This window comes from Phasianus colchicus, chromosome 15, assembly GCF_987193195.1.
Source record: "Phasianus colchicus chromosome 15, bPhaCol1.hap1.1, whole genome shotgun sequence".
In the NCBI taxonomy this organism is placed as follows: Eukaryota; Metazoa; Chordata; class Aves; order Galliformes; family Phasianidae; genus Phasianus; species Phasianus colchicus.
Genome location: NC_143450.1, coordinates 9,322,260 through 9,344,406, shown reverse-complemented (window position 1 = coordinate 9,344,406; position 22,147 = coordinate 9,322,260). Strand labels below are relative to the sequence as shown.

Genomic DNA, 22,147 nt, shown 5'->3' with positions numbered 1-22,147 from the left:
AGCCCACTCCGTCAGGCCATGCCCTTGGCAGGGAAGAAGACGAGACAGCAGCCCAGCACTGCTCACAGCTGCTCCACCCATCGCCCGCTTCTTCCCAACAGCAACTCAACGCGTGGCATAACCAACAGCTCTCCTCCCTGATGGGCTTTTAATTACATTACAAAGTTACCCAAGCATCACGCTGGCAGGTCATTAACTTTCGTATGAATTTAATTTAATCATCACCAACTCATCTCACTCCTTGGCTGCTCCTTAAACGTGGCTTTCTTATGCTGCTAACTTTGCTATCGCGGCCACAGAGAGCCATGGAGGTGCAGACAACAGATGTTAACCTGCAAGGTGAGGGGAATTCAGTGAGATGTGGAGTTAGAAATGCTACATCTGCTGCTGTCCCTTCTGCTTTGAGTGCTGTTTTGCTGTGTTCAGCAGTGACTGCAGGATGAGAGGTGTCTGCAGAGAGTAATGGTGCTGGGCATGCTGGTCGTCTGCATGCACAGCTGGCCTCCTGCATTCTACTAATTTGATTTAACGGAGCAAACAGACTGACCTGACATCCCTCGCACGCTGAAAACAACACAGCCAGGCTGATAGCTCTGCTGCTCGCTCCATCTGTACATTGACACAGAGGCCATCACCTACACACCTTGGACTCATTGCTATGGACCCCGGGATCAGTCTGCACATGCCTGGGAATGTCAGTGAGCGTAAGCAGCGGTGTGAAACCACGCGTACAGTGAGCTGTTTCTGCTGCTTTCAGCATCAGAGCAAGTCAGGCCCTCCAGTGCCCTGCATGCTGGTTTACCCTGCCTTTCATGCTGGCCATGCAGCTGCTGGTGAGAAGCCACAAGAGATAACAGTCAGCCCCCAGTGACCCTGAAAAGGAAATCAGCCGGAGCAGCCCAGAGGGATGTGGCCAGGGCTCTGCCTGGAGAGCTTTGCTCTCACCTCCCCATTCTGTGCACAGACTCTTCAGGCATTCTTCTGCTGACTTCAGTTCCTGAATGCTACAACATCCCCATGTAGAGGTGTGTGAGACTGAAAGCAAAAGTGTGAACAAGCTCTCATGGCACCTCAGATCCACCTGCATCCATTCTCAGGAGCACACAGTGCTTTTCTGCCTTTCCACTTCCAGCATCTCTCTGCACTGCTCTGGACATGTCCCGTAGCAAACACTGCAGTCTGTCAGGGCCATTCCTCTACATCTGCTGTAAATCACTCGTAGGAAACAGGCATTTTGTTATGCATAGGAGGTTCTGCTATCTGTATCTTCCAGTGCAAACCCACTCCAGGCTGCGTATGCTGGCAGAGAGCCATGTAGCCACACAAAATCAATCAGAAGCACTTCAGTATCAGCACTGCTTCCCCAGTGCAGCCTGCTCAGAGGGGGCTGAGGTGACCCCATTGCATTGGACCCCAGCACACCAACACTGGCTGCAATTCCACTGCATCCAGCACTAGGAATGAGTAGAGGTTAGAGATAATCAGGTGGCTGCTGTGCTTAATTAACAGCCCTGATGAGAGCAGTAGAGAAGACGGAGTGTGGTTTTGCACGCTGACCTGACTGCATCCCATAGGAGGCATGCAAGGAACTGCAGGGCTGTGACTACAGTTCTGCTGCTCCTCAGGTGTGGATCAAGGAAATGGTGATGGCCCTGGGTGCCCATGCCTGGTGTACATCTCAGGTATGGCCACAGCACCAACAGGACTATGGTTGCAGTGCTTCTGAGGCTGCCTGATATTGGGGTGCAGGTGTAAGTGAGAGGAGTTCAGGGATGAACAAATTATCCCCAGCTGCCCTAAGAGAAGCTTCAGGTGTTGCTAACTAACTACACAGGAGAACTCATCACTTACTGGAGCCAACATCTCAATCCAAGACTACAAACAACTTCTGAAAATCCAGCCCTCAGCTCGCTGTGCAGAGGGCTTTCCACGTGGCTGCAGCAGGCTCCAGCTGTTGGGCGCAGTGCGAGGGCCAGAACGCAAGGAGATCACACTGCCCTGCAGAGAGAACAGCATCCCACCGCCTCTGCTCGCCTTCTCCATGCAAGAATTGTGCGTAAGCGGACCGCTGGCGATGAAACGCTGCAGCACCGAGGAAAAGCGGAGCCGGTCCGGAGTTGTGCGGTGGGGCAGGACCCGCTGAGCGGTGCTACCGCGCAGCTCCGGCCGCTCCAGCTGCCACCTGCCGCCCGGCGCGGGGAAGCGCGGCCCGCAGCCCTGCATCGCCCGGGGCACGACCGGCCCGTGGCACAGTGCAGCCACAGAGATCGCTGTTCCCCTGCAATAGCCCCAGCCCGACGCTTTTTCTCCCCGCGGAGCCATTCGCCGCCCCACCGCAACAGGAGCGCTGCGAAAGCCTTCAGGTAGTTTTTGGATGGCTCGGAGCCCACGGTGCGCAGAGGGGGTAATGAGCAGAGCCGAGAGCGGCACAGCTCGTGCGGCACCAGCTGCTTCTAGGGAATGGCAGCTCGATTTTTATGAAGACAGACAGATTTTCCACTTTGCTCCGTGCTTCACCGAGGCAGAATGGCAGATAATGGCTATGTCTGGAATACACGGTGCTTTCCACCTATTTATAAATAAGAATTGTCACGGTTGAAGCTCCCCTCAGGCGCTGCCGGGGACACGCGGATGAATTAAATACTCCCGAGACACACTCAATGAGGCCACTTTGGACCGGGGTGTCCCAGGGGACAGCGCAGCCCAGCAGATGTAAATGGAGGCAGCTCATTACGCGTTCTCAGCTATTCCATTTCTGCATCACGGAGCAAGAAGACGGGCAGCCGGTGCTCTGCAGCCCATGCGGCTCCTGTTAAAGCCAGGCAACATGAAGAAAAAGGAATTAAACGAGCGATTTGCATTCTTTCCCAGGAGGATGCAATGCTCCTCTCTACCAAGCAGGGGCAGCCGAGCACTGCTCTCAGCCATCGAGGAGCTGCTGTTGGCCCTACCAGCGCTCCGCTTCTCCGCGGAGATGTCAGGAGTGCTCCCGAGCTGCAAGTTCGGCCTCACAGTGCTCCCGTACCAGAAGCGGCTCCGGGGCTTTCTGACAGCAAAACCCAACCTGAGACAGCAACGCTGTGCTGGCGTGAGGCACAGTGAGAGCACGCGGCAGAACAGACACACGGCTGGGTTTCTCGGTCTGTTACTTTATTAGAAGGCTCTTTACATCATAGTGATGACTCCACTGAAGATGTTTTCCAAAACATTTTAAAAGTCTTTTTATTCAAAGCCACATTTTATAAAATGGCCCCTCATCCCCCGCCCCCCCCCCCAGAAAAATGTATTTGTGGTTACTTCTGAACGGGAAACGACAAAATATCCTCTTCTTAAAGGGAGGCAAACTAACCTCCCTGTAAACATGACTATCATCAGATGTGCTCCCCTGCCCTCTGCATGGAGAGGGTTTGGTGCCAGAGCACCAATACATCTGGAGAAAGAGCAGAACAGGCAGAGGACAAAACCATTCTCATCCTCAATTAGCAGAAGCAAAACCATGCTGCTAACTCCAGGCTGTGAGTGAGCTGCACTGGAGGAAGGCACAACCGATTTCCCTAAGGGGATCGAACCAGCTCTTTAAAAGCTTCCAAAAAGTCTCCATCCATCCCCACAGCTGCACAGTATTCAGAGAGAACTGACACTCTTGGGTTGGTGCAAGAAGGCGGTCAGAGGGGCTGCAGGCTGCTTCAACTGGACAAAGTATGGCAGCAACACCACAAGACATCCTTCTGCAGGTCACATATACCAAACCAAAAGCCACACACCAGGCACTGATTCCTGCAACAACCACCATCTTTCTGAACAGCTCCAGCCTGACCCCAGTGGGACAGGGAACTAAACCACTGGAACTGCTACTGTACATTTCTATTGCAACTAAAAGGCTGAAACAAATACATCGTCCTGGTTCAGGATCAACCCGTGTTCATGCATTTTTGTCCCAAGCTGGTTCTGTTTGTTTCGTATCTGAAAGGCACAGCCAATCCTTTTGGAGATGGGAGAGGCAGCCTCCCTAGGACAGCCTATTGCAAAGTCACCACGCAGACTGCTTGCAAAGGGACCAAGCCCTTACATCTCTAGGCTGTGTTTATTAAGACATTAATGATGTAGATTCAGAAGGATCTTGGAATGGCCCAAATTAATGTAGTCTTGTTAGTTTGTAGGAAGCATATTATGAACTCTAAATGGGTAGTGAATGCACTCCTCAGATAAAGATGTGGGAAAGACCTGGAGGCTGACTCCTTCAGCTAGGGAGCTAGAGTGTAGCGTGCCACACACCACCTTCCCCTGGAATGGCAGCACATCTCTGAACTGATACATGTTAATAGTTATTTTTTAACAGGGAAATTTCTTCTTGCACAAAACAATTGTCCAGACATCAAAGAGAGAAAAACCCAAGTGCTACCACACACCTTTTGGTCACTGCCATTGCATAAAGAGGGCCTTGCTCAGTGAGGTCTCTGTTCCCTTTCCCAGGTTTGTGCTCTAGGTCCCACCCAAAGCTCAGCCATGCAGTGCTTTGTGCTGATGTAGAACAGCACCCACCTGAGACATCGCCACAGAACAGAGGGGTGGAAGTCTGGGCCCACTGCTGCTCTGCCTCTCTGCAGCCTGATGCTAAGTTGAAGGTCAGGAAAATCATCAAAAAGACCATGGCACTTCACGAGGAGATAAAACAGGGTAACAAGCCATCGTGACCTGTCTTTGCATCTCCTCTTCCCTTGCATCCCTTGTTTCAAGACTCCTTTGCTTCTTCCTGTGATCCTGACTTCAGAGTGGCTGATTTACATCCCCACACATATATAGCACTTAAAAAAAAATCTCAGGCACATGTGTGACCATAAGAGCTGCTGCAATAACACCCTGTAACCCCTCGCTGCAACACCATGGGAATGAACAACATTACAAACTCCCACGTGCACACACACTTCAAGAGACAAAAACTTGCAGGCAGTTGAGAGGTTCAGTGATGAGCCCCACATTATAGCTGCAAGTCTGGGGCCCGATAAGATAATGTTAGCCAGGTGCAGAGGGACTGTGGTGCCTGCAACCACAGCAAATGAAATGACAATGAGAAACTGAAGGCACTCTGACAGGATGCTCAGCTTCATAGTCTGTGGTGGGAGGAAGAGGAAAGAAGGAATCCAACTCTCTCTCCTAGAAGGCAATACATCCAAATCACTGTCTCCCTTGAGACAAAGAGGGCCATGGCAGATACAAATAAATCTAAGGCAAGTGTGGGGGGGCAACAAGGCCAAGGCTTGCATAAGACACCACAGGGATGCTTTGTCCCAGGCTGGCCAGTTACAGAGGACTAGGAGAAGCAGCCTAACCACTGGCAGTGTGCTCGAGGCCCTGCCTGCTGCTCCTGCTCAGGGCTGCTATTCTTCAGTTCCAGCTGATGAGCCCGCTGAGCACCAGGCTCACAGCACAGGCAACGCATTCAGCTAACAGTGCAAGTAAACCACAGAAATTGTTCTTCCCAGTCATGAGTTCTGCTGAGCAGGCCAGACTCTGGAAAAGCCTCCAAAGCATCCAGTAGCATCTCCCAGTGAAGGACAAAGGCACATTTCTCATAGAGACAGCACAGGGACAGGTAGGTGCTGTGAGAAGAGGCTGCTGAGAGTCTTCTAAGTCCAAGATGCCTCACTACAGCCCAGGAGGATGCAGCAAGGCCCAGCTGGTGTCCTGCCAGCCACAGGGTTATGAGCTCTCTGTGGAGCTGAAGGGGATGAACTTGGTGTGTTTGCTTGGGGATGCTGGGGTCTGTTCATCTGCCTCCACACTCAGCTTGAAAAACATCTCCTGCTCACGCTTCTTCTGGTTCAGCTCATCCTCCAGAGCCTGAAGCAAAAGGGACAAAACACAAGGTATATTTGATATATACCAGAGCTCTGGACATTGCCCCCCTCCAACCATCCCAGCACATCGATCTGCAGGGAGTGCAATGCAATACCTTCTTCCGTGGCCTCAGCTTGTCCCGCCACTCCTTCATGTGCAGGTTGTGATTCTCATCCAGGGACTTAAGTTTCTGCGTTTCATGTTCAATCAAAAGGTGACACTTTTCATTCTAAACACAGACCACAAAGCAAAACACTCATTAAGGAAGTGGGACTGTAAATCCTGAGGTCCAGCAAGACTTGCAGCAGCCAGAGGCATTTGAAGCTCTGAGCTCCAGGGCATGCTTATACAGTGCCACAAAAACTTCTAAAGGTCAAGCTGGAGAATGCCAGTTCTAGCTCACTGCAGCCACTTTTACAGTGGCCAGGGCTTTTCTGCACATCTGAGGGGCACAGGTACCTGCAGTTGCTGGAGCTCGTTTGTGTTGCTTTCACATTGGGCTACCATGTCCTTCATCTGTGTCTCGTGCTTTTGCTGCTGGTGCAGCCGCTCTGCCTTTTGCCTCTTCTCTTCCTGCTGAGAAAACTGGAAGAGAAAAAAGCAGGAGCCTCTATGTGAGCATCGCTGCTCTGATCACTGCAGTAGGTTAGAATCCAAGGAATGGTTTCTTCTTTCCAACCTGAATTCCCCAGTGAAGCTCTACAGCCCTAAGTCAACCCTCAGCCCTAGTGTTTTGTGCACGGCCTGACCTGTTTTATCTTCTCCCGCTGTTCAGCTGCACTTCCGCTGGAGTGGATGTGAAGGCTCTTCTTGTACATGGCCATGCGCGTCTTCCCTTCACTCCGCTGGATTTTGGGGAGCCGAGCTTTCTCCTGCTGCTGCCGAATTTTCAGCTGCTCTATCATACGTTGGTTGTACCGCTGCATTTGCTCCCTTTCCTGCAATGTACGAGATAAGTTAACAGGAGGAGACACAAGTCAGATGTGCCAACCTTGCTTACTGCTGTGAGAATCCAACTCACATGCAGGATAACGTTTCCAGAAAAAATAAAGCCATAAAACCCATCAAAATTCACAGCTGCTTCTTGTATGTTAAATGCAAGCAGCACAGAATATAGATGCCAAGCAATTCATACAATCATAGAATCACCAAGGTTGCAAAAGACCTACAAGATTATCCAGTCCAACCATCTACTTATCACCAATAGTTCTCACTAAACCAGGTCCCTCAACGTCTGAACATTCCTGGAACACCTCCAGGGTTGGTGACTCCACCACCTCCCTGGGCAGCCCATTCCAGCACCAGACTGTTCTTTCAGTCATCTGACCTGAGTGTTATTCTGATCCCTTTGGACTAATAATGACCAAGACCTTCAACTCCTAGCTCACATTCCACTCTCATTTAAATCCTGGATGGGAAGCATCCCTTTCACAGACACCCAAGCAGCACGCAGGATCATTACAAGAAGGAGCTAACTATTCACCTTCTCATGCTTCCTGAGCAACTCGTGCCTCTGGAGGAAATACTGGTCCTTTAGCTGCTGCTTGATAAGCTGGTGCTTCTCTTGCTGCTGACGCTCCTCAAGATCCCAGATGCATGCCTCTCGGTCTGAGGAAAGGAAGAAAAAGTCTGAGTCAGGAGAAAACCCAGCCTGGACCCTCAGCTTGGTCACACACAGCACCCTGAGCGTGAGTGGTCTCACAGGTGGAGCAGCATAGCAGATGTGCTGTGTGACCACTCACCACCTGTTTTCCAAGCAAAAGTGGTTGCAAGCCATATTAGAGAATCATTTCTTGTAATTATGAAGCCTAATTGGTTCGTATTTGTAAAGTGCTTTGAAGATTAAAGCGCTATTTATTATTATTGCTAAACATTTAGACAGGATCGGGAAGGGCTGTTTTTTCTAAATCCTACCCTGCCAGCTTGCAACTCTGCCACAGCAGCTGTTGCGTGGGATGAGCCAGCAGTGGATGAGGCATCATTACAGCGTTTGCTTTCTTCCTTCTCCTTGCCACCCACCTCTCATGAGCTGCTGCTTTTTGTTCAGGCACTCGCGTTCCTTGTCACAGATCTCTTTTTTGTTCTGGGCAGTTATGTTCTTCATGGCTAGCTCCAGATCTTCCTTCTGCTTGGCCAAAAAATCCTGTTCCTGGAAGGATAGCAATAACAGCATGAGCCCTCCTCCTACTGCAATGTGAAAAGCATCTGGTGGTATTTTACAAGCTGCCAATCCCTCAAGGAAGAAGGATGCTTCTATCTTCGAGTAGTGGCAATCTTCTCTCAAACCTTACCATGGTTTGTTTTCTCTGGGCAAAGTCATCCATCTTCACCTTCATATTCTCTTTGCGCTGTTGCCGTGGCAGCTTTTCAACCTCATTCTTGACCTTTGGGGAGGGAAAGGAGATTTATCAGCAGGTAATTTAGGCCAAGAAAACACCAGGGAATGTTGCTAAACATCTGGACCTCAAGAAACAACCTAATATCCCAAAGAAAACCGAAAAGCTTCCTGCTAAAACACCAACAACTGCTTCCCCCTTGAACTTTGCTACGGAAAACTGATTATGCTTTGCTGGAAGAAACAGATGCAGGAAGCCAGCTTTCCTCCATCTGACCCCAAATGTACCTCCTTTTTCTTCTGCTTCAGCTGCTCCATGAACTTCACATGGTCCCGTTCCTGCTCTAAGCGAATGCGCTTGGCCTCTTCCCGGCGGCGCAGCGAGTGATCTTGTTCCATCTTCTCAATCTGCTGCTTCTGCTGCCGCTCGAGGTTCTCCAGCTCAGTGTCATAGAACTTCTTCTTAGCCTGTACAGGCAGGGAACACAAGTCAACCTCAGTCTCCACTAAGCTTTGTTTTCTGATGTAGGTGTCCTAACACAGATTGAGCCTCTTTACTGAATACAGAGGAAAGAAATTCCCATAGAACGATGCATGAAGTGCACAGGGCAGACCCAGCTCTAGCATGAACCCTTTTTACATTTGTTCTAGAACTGATGCATTTCAACACTATCTACTTGCTTAAATCCTGATCTGCAGCATCCCACTGGGACCCACAGCCCTGAGCAAATATTAACAGGCAGCAGAGTTCAAACATAACATTTCTTTCTCTACAGACAAGGATTTTCATGTTTGAGGGCACCGTGCTCCAACAGAGCCTTTGTGTCTGATCTTCCTGCAAGAATCTGGTATGGAGACACCAGTATCAGTGGGGTTGGGCTGCAAACTGCCACAGGGAAATGGTACAAGAAGCACATGTGGGGCTTTTGCACATTGCAGTATGTGGTGAATAACCTCAGAAATGGGAAGTGATTTGCTAAGATGGGAATTCACAGATGTGGCACGACAAGACTTTAACAATCTAACAGTACACAAATGATTGATGCCTCCCAGCCTGCTGTGGGAGGATGAGGCTACCAGATGTGCAAGCTAGGTGAATTAATAAAGGGGTGTTTAAAAGATAGTTCATGAAAGCTTTACAGAGACTGGACTACAAAATCATTCTACTTCAGTGTAAGCTGACCACCCTGCTTTCTTCTTCGAAGAGTTTTTGTTGTTGTTAAAAACAATAGTGCTACAAATCTTTTCTCACAGTAGCAATAAACAGACATGCAAGAAAAGACTACTAAAGAGGGAAGTCCTGAACAACCCTTCCCCTGCCACACTCTGCAATGGCAGTCAGCATTCCCAAAGCACATATCACCCACAAAAGGCTCCATCCTCCACAAATACATCCCATCCCTCAGATCCCAAAGGAGCTTCTCAGCTGTTCTGCCACAACCCAGACAGCATTGCCCTGTGACAGTCTGCCAGGAAGAAAAGTCAAAGCAGCTGACAGCCAGCAGTTCCCAGTGCCCACGTACTGTCATCTCTTGCTCAAAGCGCCGAAGCATCTGCTCCAGCTGCAGCTGATGCTTGCTGTTGAGCTGGGCCTGGTTTCGGTGCTCCTCCTTCTGAAGCAGACGCAGCTCCCTCAGCTCCTGGCGCCTGCAGAAGGTTAAAAGAGAGAGGGAGAGAGAAACACTGTCAGATGAGTTCAAGAGCTGCGTGCCTGAGTGGAGATGGCAGAATCAATAACCAGAGCACTGCAGGAGTGAACGAAAACTGCACAGGCATCCCTTTAGCTGCTGACTGCTGTAAGCACAGGCAGGAGGTAAATGCCAACAGAGCGGTATGCACTGGGCTCTGTGACACCAGATCACTTCAAGAAAGCAAGATGCTAATTACTTTAACTGTTGGCAGGCTGTCAGTTTTCACCAGGATGGACTGTCAGCACTCAAGCCCTCTCCAATAAGCGTTGACAAAGTTCCTAAGGTGATGCTGCAGGCAATGCCTGCCATCCAGATTATTGCAAGACTATTATCTTGAAAACATGGCTCAGGCCAAGCTGGTGTTGTGCCAGCCTGCTCCCAACACCCTGCATCCATTTGTGCTCACAGCTGGGTGGCAGAAAGGGCAGTTTTCCCCAAATTTTGCCCTACCTACCAAGATGCTGCTCCACTCTCCTCACTGAGGGAACGACAGGCTGAGGGAGCTGGGCTTATTCAGCCCAAAAAAGAGAAGGCTCTGGGGAAACTTCACTGTGGCCTTCCAGTACTTGAAGGGAGCTTATCAACAAGATGGAGACTGACTTTTTACACAGGCAAATAGTGACAGGACAGCTTCTGCTTTTGGAGAAAATAACGCCGCCCAGCTTGTCGCCCTGCCCTCCCTCCAGCATGGAGGCCAACTTGCCTGAGAAACCTCATCTCTTCATCCTTCTTTTCATCCTCGCTGATGATCTTCGAGGTGGTGACACTGACCTCTACTCCATCCACCACAAACTTGCGGGTGCGTTTCAGAGTCTTGTTGTGCATCCTGGAATCCTGCATTCAGCAGAGGAAACAAAAAGGCCATGAAGCAACTCTGTGGTTTGCAGCACAGGGTATAGAGCTGGAGATCTCAGAGCAATTTTGATGCAATTGTCGATAAAGAACAAACACAAAAAAGGACAACACATCAAAGTGGAAATCATCAGCAGATTTGGAGTCACCATTCAAATCATTCAGTCTTTGCTACATGATGGAGTAGTGTGATTTCCACCCTGCAAAACTGCAGTGCCTAGAAATCCACAAGACACAAAGCTGGCAGTGTTTCCTTCTAAGTCCCCTGGGCTTTCTGACCCGCAGGTGCAAGGCAGCCAAGGCTACAGAGAACTGAGCCAACCCTACATAACATCTCAGAGCTTGCATCCCTCTGGCCCTCATTACAGTGCTTTGCTAATCACAAGCAGCTCCAAGCTCTTTACAGCACCACAAAGCACAGCCCAGGATCACTTCTACTCATGCTGAGGAAAGTGAAGAACCTGCATTCCTCTGCAAGGTCTGCACCTGCAGCCTGGCTGAAGGGCTGCCACTGAGGAATGGGATTCTCTGGCAAATAAATAAGTGCACAAATGAATCACGGATTCATTAAGGTTAGAAAAGAGCACTAATATAATCTAGTTCAACTGTTAACCTATCAGCACCATGCCCACTAAACCATGTCCCTAACATTGTGCAGTCCTACAGAGAAAAGGCAATAAGGAAATAGGCCAAGGCAGCCCCTAGCCCTCTTGTTCTTACGCTGACGACCATTACAGAGAACACAGCACAGGAGCTTTCCATGAGCCTGCAAGAGCCCAAACAAGCACCCAAAGAGCCTGCAGCAACCAGAGAGATGAGGTTTAACCCTGGCAAGCAGCTGGGCACCACAGAGCTGCTTGATCACAGCCCTGCAGTTGAATGGAGGGGGAAGAGAATCAGAAGTAAGAAAACTGTTGAGATAAAGACAGTTTAAGAAGAAAGAAAAATAAAAGAAAACAAAAGAACCCTACAACTAAAGGGAAAAGAACAAGTGATTCACCAGTGCAATTGCTCACCACCAGCCAAACGATGACCAGCAAGATCCCAAGCAACGGTGGCTTTTATTGCAGGGCACATCCCTTTGGTCAGCCTAGGTCAGCTGTCCCAGCTGCGTCCCCTCCCAGCTCCTTGTGCACCCCAGCTCCCTGCTGGCAGGCAGTATGAGAAGCCAGAAAGTCCTTGACTCAGTGCAAGCACTGCTCAGTAACAACTACAACATCGGTGTGTTATCAGCACTGTTTTCATCACAAATCTGAAACATAGCACCCTGTGAGCTACTATGAAGAAAATTAACTCTGTCCCAACCAAACCAAGACAAAGAGCAAGAGAAGAGCCAAAGGTACGTGACTTATCCGCTCAATAACAATCTGGCAGGACTTTAATGGATAAAACAACACTAAAATTGGTGAAAAAAAGGCTTGCATGAGACCATTTTAGGCCACAGCAGCTCTAAGTGCCACAAACTGAATTAAAACAGCTGGCTCCTACATTTTCAAGATGAGAAAGTGCCAATATTGAGCAGGTCTGAGCCACTCACAGTGCCCATGAGGCACCCTGTCCCCCCGTGCTATGTTCTCCAAATGAGGATCTCCTCCCACAAACAGTTCTATCTGGGAAAGTTTGCTTTTCTTTTTCAAAACCCTATCTGCTTCCTGCCTGCAGCCCATTGCTGACCGCTTTTTCTGCCAGCTGGAGCCTCCCAAACTCACCTATTTATTTCTTATCCTCAATTTTCCTAAGAGAAGAAAAAGATCTGGGAACTTTCTGGTGAATCTTTGAGTAAATTATAAACAACTGGAAAAGTGGATTGGTAATAAAGGAGTGATCTGAACTTCACAGTTTAACTTGTGATAAAATGCATATAACAGTTAGTTTTCACAGCCAGAACTGTTTAACTCTTTGTTGCCCCTTCTCTGGCTGCAGCATGCCTGCCCTCTGCACACAACCCAGCAGCATCAGAAACAACCAAGGGTACAGTGCAGGGTATCTGTCTGCAAAGCAAAGCCTGGGGGAATGCTCTGTATGAAACAGAGGGAAAAGGCAGTAAGAGAAATCTCCTTCTCCATCTTTTCAGCAAATAAATAAGCACAGCTATTTCCTCAACTGCAAAACAAGAGTCCCTGGAAATCACAAAACATCCTAACATGGGGAACACCCCAGCAACTGGGAGGAAGAGGACTTCAGTCACACACAAGCTTGAGAGCAATGAAGTGCACTGCAAATGCTGCTGGTTGAGGAGGGAGCAGCACAGCCCATGCCTCCCCACACCCCAACAGCTCTTGGAACAAAGCAGAGGTGTGAGGAGAGAATCCAGGACTGTCCAGCAGCATTACTCCCAAAGAACAGCTCTGCTTGAAAGCCTTGCTTGGAGAGATGTAGTATCATTCATTCTGAGTGCTGCCTCTCACTGGGGTAGATCAAACTATCATCTAACATGCCTCTCTCTTTATTCTCCCCTTCTAGGGGACCAACTGAGGAGAGCAATTACACACATGGCATCATGTGTGTATTTGGCTGGCCTCAAGGAGGCACAGGAAAGACAATGAAGAGGGATGAACTGCTATGCAAGAGCAGCACACATCCCTTATTAGCAGATCTACGTTGTGTGCGCACTCCTGCAGGGCAAACCAGAGGAAAGTTTTGCCAAGAACGGAATTTGGGCACATTTCAGTGCTAGGAAGTTATCTCTCATGCATGCTACTGGATAAAGGTCTTGTGCAACAACTCTCTCTGTCCTTCAAGTCACACACATTTCCTCTCCTGAAGCTCAGCAAATATCATTTGAATCGTTTTGCTTCTCATCTAAAACACGCTGACCTGGCTGGCTCTAGCTCACAAGCACTCCCAGCCTCCAGAAAGCCTTTGCAAAAGCCAAAAAAGCCTGGGAGGTCTTTGTGCAAATCACTGTTGACATAAACCATGCCAGATGTACAGCAGGTTGGAAAAATCGAGAAAGTCTTTTCTGGGCTGGTGCCTTTCTCCTGGGGGTAGGTATTCTAGGAAAAAGCAGGGATTGATGGGCAATACTAAAGTTTAGGAAATGACATTTTGAGTTTCCCATTTGAACTTGATCAGACTGTGCGCAGCTGCACAAGAAGGCATGGCTCCTTCAGATTTCTCCAGAACTTAAAATTAGCCACAGAGCAATGAACTTTCATTAGATTCCAGTGGCCTGGGACATGCAGCAACTCCACAGTGAGATTTTGCCCATTTTGAGGACATGCCACATGCTTATGGCACAGCCTAACCTAGCACTACCACAAACCTTCCTGGCCATCTCACCAAACAGCATTCTGCATCTGTGTGGTACTTTAGGTCATGGTGAGGGATAAACACCAACATTCCTGGACCTCTGCTGTCATCCAACCTCTGCACTCTCCGATGTTATCCGCTCCCTCTCCAGGCACTAGGGGTAACTCACTCATTTCTCCTGCAATCAAAGAGTCCAATGTATGGACCAAATCTTCCAGAAAAACATTCTGGTTTTCAGGAAGGAGTTTAATGAGGTATAGATGCACGCATGCACTCAGTCTCGAAAGGAAAGGATCTGAATTTCAGGGACTTGTATAAAAAAAAAAACAACAGCATTTACAGTGGGCTTGCTGCCCTTCCTGCTCAACACCCCCTACCCACTGCTCTCACCTTCAGGGAGATGGAACCACTCTCTCTGTTGAGTGACAGGTCAGCAGACAGGGAGATGGTGAGGTCCATACTCTCTGAGGCTGACGTGCTGCCAGAATCTGAGTCCCCTTTGGACCGGCTGCCAGGGAACACTGCTGATGAATCCAAGCTTCCATTGGCAAGTTTCTCTTCTGGGAAGTTTTCCAGGTGGCTGCTCTCTGGTCGGTCCACCATGCTCCTCCGCTCCTTGCTGCCTGGCATGGGCTGCTTATCCCCCTCTGCTGAACTACCCCGCCGTCCAGACAGCGAGATGATGTCTGGTTTGCCTGGGGTGGCTTTCCCTTCATCTGGGCCGGAGCTGGCAAGGGTTTTAGTGGAGTGGCTATTCACCAACTTGTCACTGTCACTGCTTATCCCTTCATCCAAGACTTTATCACTCTGTCCATTCACCATTTCCTTGTCAGTCGCTACAGGACCATTAGCTGTTTTGAGTGAGGAAGAGTCTGGAGGTTTGTCCCCATCAAAACTCAGCTGACTCACTTCAGAGGGGTCTCGCTTGTGCTTTCCAGGCAGCTGAAAAGACAACCAACAGAAGATGCTGGGTTTTGCACCACCACTTCAACAAATCTGCAAGAGTTTTAAGTCCCCATGCTTCAGAGTAAACTCACCCACAACTGCAGAGAACTGTGAAGAAATCTTCCCTTTCAGGACATTTTCCCTGGAATACTGATGTCTTTCTCCATAGGAAGAAAGACAACTTAGTGAAAGCCCTGGCTCTCCATCCCTCACAGCCCTGCCCACAGCAGCAGCTCTGTGCACTCCCATCTCATGAGCGGGCAGCTGGGCCACCCGCCAGCACCATTGTTTCCCCATGTCCTTGGCAGCCACTGAGAACTGGCCCCTCCCTGGTCACAAAACTGCTTTCCCATCCACCTGGGGGGCCCCAGCAGGGCAGCAGCCTGCTCCCATTGGGAATCTAGAAGACCCAGGATTAAGCCTTCTGCAGCCAGGCTGGGGGCTTTCCACCCACTGCCGCCCCACTCTGTGCCAAGTGTGGCATGGGGCTGGCAGAGCAGCACTTACCGAGGCTGACTCGGATGAGTCATCATCCTCTGCCTCATCCCGGCTGTCCTCGATCTCCTCCAGCACCTCTGCCTTAGCCTCAGCCACCAGCTCACGCAGGGCCCGGTTGCTGGTCACCTTGCTAACGAAGGGATGCTGAAAAGCCAAGTACAACAACATGTGAGACAGCAAAAACCAGAGCAAGAGTGCTGAGATGACAGTAAGGTACACATCTCACTTCTAAACAACTGCAAAGACCTAAGGGCGTGGTTCCTGCCAGCATCACCAGGCTTAACCCCCTAGATGAATTTACAGCTTTGTGTGAGGGAGGAAATGATGCTGAGGTTAAATCTCAGCTCTGTAAACATATTCCTAGCACAATCCTTTGCAAAGCTGCATTATGTCAACATTCCTCCCAGAAAGCACCAGCTGCATTTAAACAAGGAGCTCTCATTGCAAGATGTCCTCCTGCCCGCTGTGGGTGGGCTGACCCTGGGGTACAGGTCTGAGCCCTCTGGGCACCGCTGGGCAGTGGGAAGCCTCTGTGCAAACACAGAGGGGGAAGGTTTAATTGAAATTGGGCTCAGATCACTCAGTAAACAGTGGCATGTTTGTGCAGAGCTTCTGCAAGAGGCTGGGGAGTCCCTGTGGTTTGCAGAGTACATCATGCACTTCCTCCTCTCGACTCAGGTAAACATGCACCCGCCATGGGCTGCCCCAGTGACAAACAGAGCCATTCCTCTCTCATCTGTCACTGCACCACTCTCAGTGTTTACAGAGACAGAGCCCACTGCACACTCTGAGCTGAATGCTTACAGGGTGGGAAGGATGCAGCAAACATTCTCATGTTGCACAGCATTTGCTCTCCATGCAAAAAGGCATCTTCCAGGGTTTTGTTATTTTGGTAAGAAACAGGAGGAAAAGAGTTGCATTTAAATTTGGTATAACCAGTTATAAATTGAGCTGGCTGCCACTTGGGAATTTTTAGGGACTAGGAACCTCTTCTACTCTAGCTGGCATCAATATGAACTCTGCAGTTTGCTCCAATGAGTAAAACATAGCTGTTGCTTTTTGGATGATCTTAGTGGCTGAGCAGTACTATGGACTTTCTGAACAAGAGCAGTGTTATATAAAACCTATCTAGAGCTCATCATCACTCTTTTTTCCCCCTGAAAAGAAAACACACTGAAGTTCAGACACTCATGGCCCAGTGAAGACCCAGGGAGTAAGGCAGTCCCATCCTGGGTAATGCTGGTCCCTACCTCGAGCAGCTGGGCTGCACTGGGTCGGGTCTCAGGGTTCTTGTCCAGCGCTGTCTTCAGGAAGTCTCTGAACTCCAGGGACCTTCAAACAGTCATTGAGAGTAGCTCAGAAGAGGGAAAGACCTCAAATACCACTGGGGACAGCTCTATAGCACAGGTTTTGTCCTTGTTTCCATCTGGCCACAATCTCTGTTTTACTCCCAGCATGGGAAGCCCAGTGCTCAGTTTTCAGATTATGTGTAAGAGAATCAGCAACGTGGCCAAGCAAGGGACTAGATTTTCCCTTTCCCTTTTCCTGTTACAGCAACAGACAGCAGGACAGAGTACCAGCTGCTGTGCCGACATCCAGGGCAGAGAGATCAGGAAAGGGCACCTACCTGCAGCCTTCCAAAATCCCAAGAGCAGTGCTACTTGGAAACAAAGATGCCCCAGGACCCAGTCTTTCCACCCGTCAGCCCCAGTGGAGATGGACAGCCGCAAAGGACCAGAAACCCCAGAGGAGGGCACCATCAGCCCACAGAGCACAGATGAAGGGTGCGTCTCTGACTCAGTTCTGGCTTTCGAGCAGCCCCAAGGGCAGCACTAGATCATTAGCATTCAGTGGTGGCTCACTGCCCTCGGGTTCCTGCCTGCTGTCTGTCACAGCCCCAGCAGCTTCCCTCATACAGCAGCTCCCGTGGTCCCAGCACAAAGCCGGACCCCGATCCCACCCTAGGCTCTCAAATTAAACACCACCATGATGGAAGATGACTCTTCTCTCTTGAAATGCTACACAAATTAGAAGATGTGTGCTCCAGGCTTTGCTGTCCAGTGTACATCACAAATCCTGAGGTGCCCCCGCTCACCATTTGGAAGGGCAGCTGAGCGTGGGAGGGTCAGATTTGGCAATCTTCAGCAGGACTCGCATGGGGTTGAGCTCATGATGGGGCGGCTCAATCTGGGCCATTTCGATCAGCGTAATTCCCAGGGACCAGATGTCTGCTTTGTAGTCGTACGGAGTGTCCTTCATGGTCTCGCACATCACCACCTCCGGGGCCATCCTGCATGGGACAGAGCAAGGAGCATGGATGATGCTACAGCTACTGCCACGCACAGGAGCCTCTTAGCAGAGATTAAAAACGTTTAAAATAATCTATCGTATGGCACACACACACAAAAAATGGCCTTTCTTCCCAGCTCTGGGTTTGGGAAGTAGCAGCAGCTTGTCTAAGGGTCATGGTCCTCTCTCTTCTGCAGAACAGCTGAGACAGCCCAGGCAACCCACGAAAACCCCCAGGCCATTGACATCTGGCACGGATGCTGCTTCAGACAATAAATTAAGACTTGCAGTCTCCATTCCTTCAGCAAGTTGGGTGATTTAGAGGTTGCATTTCTGGAGCGAGAAGTTGTGCTCATGTGCTTGGAGCTGCTTCAAAGCACGCTCTACCACACAGGCAGAGGGGAGCAGCCAGAGCACACACGCGAGCACATGTGTGTACCTCACTCCTCTGAGCCTGCAGCACGACAGCACTGCGGGGCACTGTGACATCGTGCAGTGCTCCATACCACTGATGGTCCTCATGGCTCCCTTCAGGCAAGGGGAACCCTTGCACACACCAGTGATGGCCCAGACTCCCTGTTAAAATCCTTGGTATGACAATATGGACAAAAAACGCAAATGCCAACAGCTCCATGTTTCTGAGCAAGTCTCATTTTCAGAATAGTGAAGCCATCATGTGGCTCCTTACAAAGACAGGATTTCTACCTCGTCAGGTCACTCACCAGTAAGGGGTCCCAATGAAGGAGTCTCGCTTCTGCAAGGTTTTCACGTTTTTGGCAGACACACCAAAGTCAGCTGCAAAGAGCAGTAACATTAGATGCTGCAGGAGAACTGAAAGACCCTTCTGAATTAGCACACTTGGCTGAAACACAGATTTAAAAGCAAACACATTTAAAAGAAAGAACATGATACAACGTGCTGTTTCCACTACACTGAGCATCAGAAATTAAATTTGCTTTTGGGTACACAACCACCAGGGACCTCTCCCGCCCATGTACTATGTATGACATACACAGAACAAGTCACCCCTGCTGTAACCCAAACCTTACGTATTTAGAGGGAAGTTGAGATCTTTTCCACAAACAAACAAAAGCAGCTCCATGACAAATTTCTCTTAACGCTACTATTTCATAGCAGAGTCTCATTTTACTCCCCAAAAAACAAAGCGCTGTTGTACTCTTTGTCTCCCTTACAGTTCTGTACACAACAGCCACTGTATGACACCATTCCCTGACTCTGGCCCACAAACAGCTGCTGAAGCCAAGCCAAGCCAAGCCAACCCAGTCAGACTTGATCGAGGCACTGAACCCACCCCAGGTGCTTTTTCTCTCCATGATGGCAATGATGACATTCAGAGGAGCTGCTGTCCATCCACAGCTTGGGCCCCAAACATCCCTAACTGTAGGTCCCTGTTGGCTCAAGGCAGCAGAGCACCTCTCATGCTAGAGCAAGTACATGGTCACAGGAAGGTCTCCAGGATCTTGGGCTGCCTACACATGCGTTCTCATTTAATGGGCCATCCCTGGGTCTCTACTGACAACCAGAGACACATTCCATGAGCACCCACAGCTGCTGCATCCTCCTGGGTCTAAAAGGGATCTGCACCTTTCCAACCAGGATCCAATGAAAAGGCTGCCTTCTCATCCTCCAGCAACTTGGACACCAATTTAACTCAGTCCTATACTGAATTGGCAAAGCCTCTCTTTGGCACAACTCACCCTATCACCACCAGACCTGCTCTGGAGATAAGATGAATTCCTTCAGCTCCCAGCCCTGCCAACTGGCACCCTTTACAGGATGCTCAGCAGGCCAAAGTGCTTAGAAATCAACTTCAAAACATGATTAAACAAATTCATGAAAGGAAAATCCATCAAGTCTCTGGCTCGGGGTGAGTTGGGGGTCTCACTGCTCCATGCTACTTCCACAGATTAGCATAGAGCCCCTGCAGTGCTGCACCCTCCACCAAAAGGCACTGCACTCAGCTGGCTCTTGGGACACTCACTGTAGCCATTTTCTGATGCCAACACATGGGGTACACACAGGCTGGGACCCTGAGGAAGGAAGGCATTGACATCCTTCCTCATCTCCGTTCCCAGCAGCCCATCTGCGGGCACCATATTTGAGAGCTGACCACACACACCTGCTCAGGACCAGGCAGCGATGCTTCTCAACCACTTCCTTCCTAATGTAATCTTTAACCCCCTACCAGGTTACAGAAAACACCAGGTTTCTATCTGCAGCAGATACTGAGAGAACTCCTCAGCTAAGCACAACACACAGTTTGATGGTAGTTTTGCCCCACTGCATAACAGAAAGTTTTCCCCCATCTTTTCCTCCCTAAGCTCATCAGTCAGCAGAGAAGCAGGGCAACAAAATTTGCACACCATCCCAGTCCTGCTCCCATACATGCAGCTGATACAAGAGAGCATCCAGCAATCCCAATCATGTTACATCGAAACACAGCACCACAGCAGCTTCCCTATGCAGAACTAATAGAAGCAGCACCATGGCAGAGAGAGCACCCATACAGACCCTGTGCTCACCCAGCTTGATGTCCCCATCCTGTGTGAGGAGCACATTGCCGGCCTTCAGGTCCCGGTGGATGATTTTCTTGCTGTGAAGGTAGCGGAGAGCTTCCAGCATCTGGCGGCAAATCACTTGGATCTGGGGCTCGGTCAGGCCCCGGTCCAGCTCTGTGAGGGGAGAAAGGGCTGTTAAACAGGGCAGGGATTTGAGCTGTGCTCTCTCTGAGCCTCAGTAAGGCATGGACAATCCTGTCAGGCCATTTAAAAACCACTGTCCATGTGTCAAAGCAGCAGGAGACCAATGCAAATCAGCTTATTAGGGTAATTTGTTCTCAAAGCCAGCACTCAGCTTGGAGCTCCTGACCCATGGCTCCCTCCCAGGATGGGCAGCTGAGCTGCCTGGTCCGGGAGCAGTGGACGAAGGGGATGGGGAGGCAGATGAGGCTGCAGGGGCTGCTGCAAGACAATGTTCCTGCATGAATGGAAAATAGATCCCTGTCTATTTGGGAACTGGGTCACTGCAGACAAGCTGGGTTTCACCTGGCATGGGAACACCAGAGAATGGTGCTGCAGGGAGCAAAGAGCTGAACTTAGCTGCAGGTGGCAGCAGGGCCAAATGCAAGCACAAACACTTCTTAGATCTGTGCACAGCCCTGATGTCAGTCCATTCCCCCAGAAGCTGTCCTCTATCACAGCAATGCAGTGTGCCCCTAACCACAGCATTGAGTAGAGGGACACTGCCATCCCAACGAGGGAATGATGAGCACTGGTCTAAGCTGTTTTTCTTATGGTAGCAGCAGCTCACACCACAGCATCTGTCTCTGCTTCTGGACAGGGGGACATGCGACTACTGGCACGACCACCCTAAGTTCTTCCTGATGGCCTTTGCCATCTGAGACCACTTCCCAAAGCAGCAGCTCTGCAAATCATCAGACCTCCAGATGGTTAGCATCGGCACAGCCTCGCTCCCTCTCTCTACAAGCCTGCTGCGATGCATGTTCCCCCCTCTGCACTACGGCTGGGTGCACAGCAGAGCACGCTGAAACCAGAGCAAGCCTGAGCCAGCTCCAGTCTGGCTGGGGTGGGGGCTGACGGGTGGACCCCAGAAACTGGCTTAGCCCTCTCCTTGGAGCATCTGGCAAAAGAAAAGCTTTAAACACTGCTGTGCGCAACAGTTTTGTGCAAATTTTGGAAATACAGAGAAAGCAAAGCTTTTGGAATTATCTGAGCTTCAAAAGGGAATAGTGCAAGTTGGCCTTGTAGAGGGGACGATACCTCTCTGGGTCCCTACAGCCCCGGGGTAGTTTTGAGGTACACTCACACGCTCCCAGTCCCAGTGGTACTATGCGGAAGGGAGGAATTAAAACCGGGAAGATTCCAGAAATTGCTGCAAACTGCAGTTTATTTGGATGCTTGGGCTGTTTTCCAGATGACTGATACCATAAGGAGAAGTCAGTGAGGAGACCCTGAGAGATCCACCACGACGAGCCCAGATGAAGTATCTCAGCCCTCTCAGGGAAGCTGTGGGAACCAGCACCCCTGCCCCAAGCAGATAAGTATTTAAAGCCCTTCAGTCAGACTGCCTTCTCCCACATGCCTTGTGATCTGCTGATCCCAGCAGCATTTAAATCACAAAAGGACATCAAAAGTAGCTTGGGAAACACCCAGAGGCTGCCACACCTCGTGCTCCAGGTAGGAAAATAGGCAAACTCATGGGAGAAGAGTAACAGCAGGAGAGCAGGGCTGCCTGCTGTCCTGGGGTGCACCTGATGTGCAGTTGGGACCCCCCCAGGGCCGGGCACTCACCCAGCATGGTGGCATCCACCGCCCCGCCTGGGCAAAACTCGATCATGATCTGGGGAAACAAAGAGAGAGGAATTACAGTCAGCTCTATGTGCCACCAAGACAAGCCTGCAGGGTAG

The 22,147-nt window shown here is 50.0% G+C and overlaps 1 protein-coding gene across 3 annotated transcripts in view; it reads right to left on the bottom strand.

Annotated features, from left to right (window-relative positions):
• Positions 1-3,116: 3,116 nt before the first annotated feature.
• The window catches only part of STK10 (serine/threonine kinase 10), a 43,607-nt gene continuing 24,576 nt past the window's right edge, over positions 3,117-22,147 (bottom strand). For 2 of the 3 annotated variants that reach the window (XM_031598091.2, XM_031598092.2), the window contains 17 exons: positions 22,032-22,080; positions 20,244-20,393; positions 18,423-18,495; positions 17,507-17,701; positions 16,662-16,743; positions 15,421-15,555; positions 14,359-14,910; positions 10,568-10,698; positions 9,697-9,820; positions 8,462-8,641; positions 8,130-8,222; positions 7,858-7,987; positions 7,322-7,446; positions 6,588-6,776; positions 6,298-6,423; positions 5,954-6,067; positions 3,117-5,841 (listed from right to left, as the gene is read on the bottom strand). In XM_031598091.2, coding sequence (XP_031453951.1) covers positions 5,701-5,841; positions 5,954-6,067; positions 6,298-6,423; positions 6,588-6,776; positions 7,322-7,446; positions 7,858-7,987; positions 8,130-8,222; positions 8,462-8,641; positions 9,697-9,820; positions 10,568-10,698; positions 14,359-14,910; positions 15,421-15,555; positions 16,662-16,743; positions 17,507-17,701; positions 18,423-18,495; positions 20,244-20,393; positions 22,032-22,080 — 2,589 coding nt within the window. In that variant the 3' untranslated portion in view covers positions 3,117-5,700. The remainder of the gene's footprint in view (positions 5,842-5,953; positions 6,068-6,297; positions 6,424-6,587; positions 6,777-7,321; positions 7,447-7,857; positions 7,988-8,129; positions 8,223-8,461; positions 8,642-9,696; positions 9,821-10,567; positions 10,699-14,358; positions 14,911-15,420; positions 15,556-16,661; positions 16,744-17,506; positions 17,702-18,422; positions 18,496-20,243; positions 20,394-22,031; positions 22,081-22,147) is intronic. The other variant, XM_090151143.1, reaches the window with a different exon arrangement.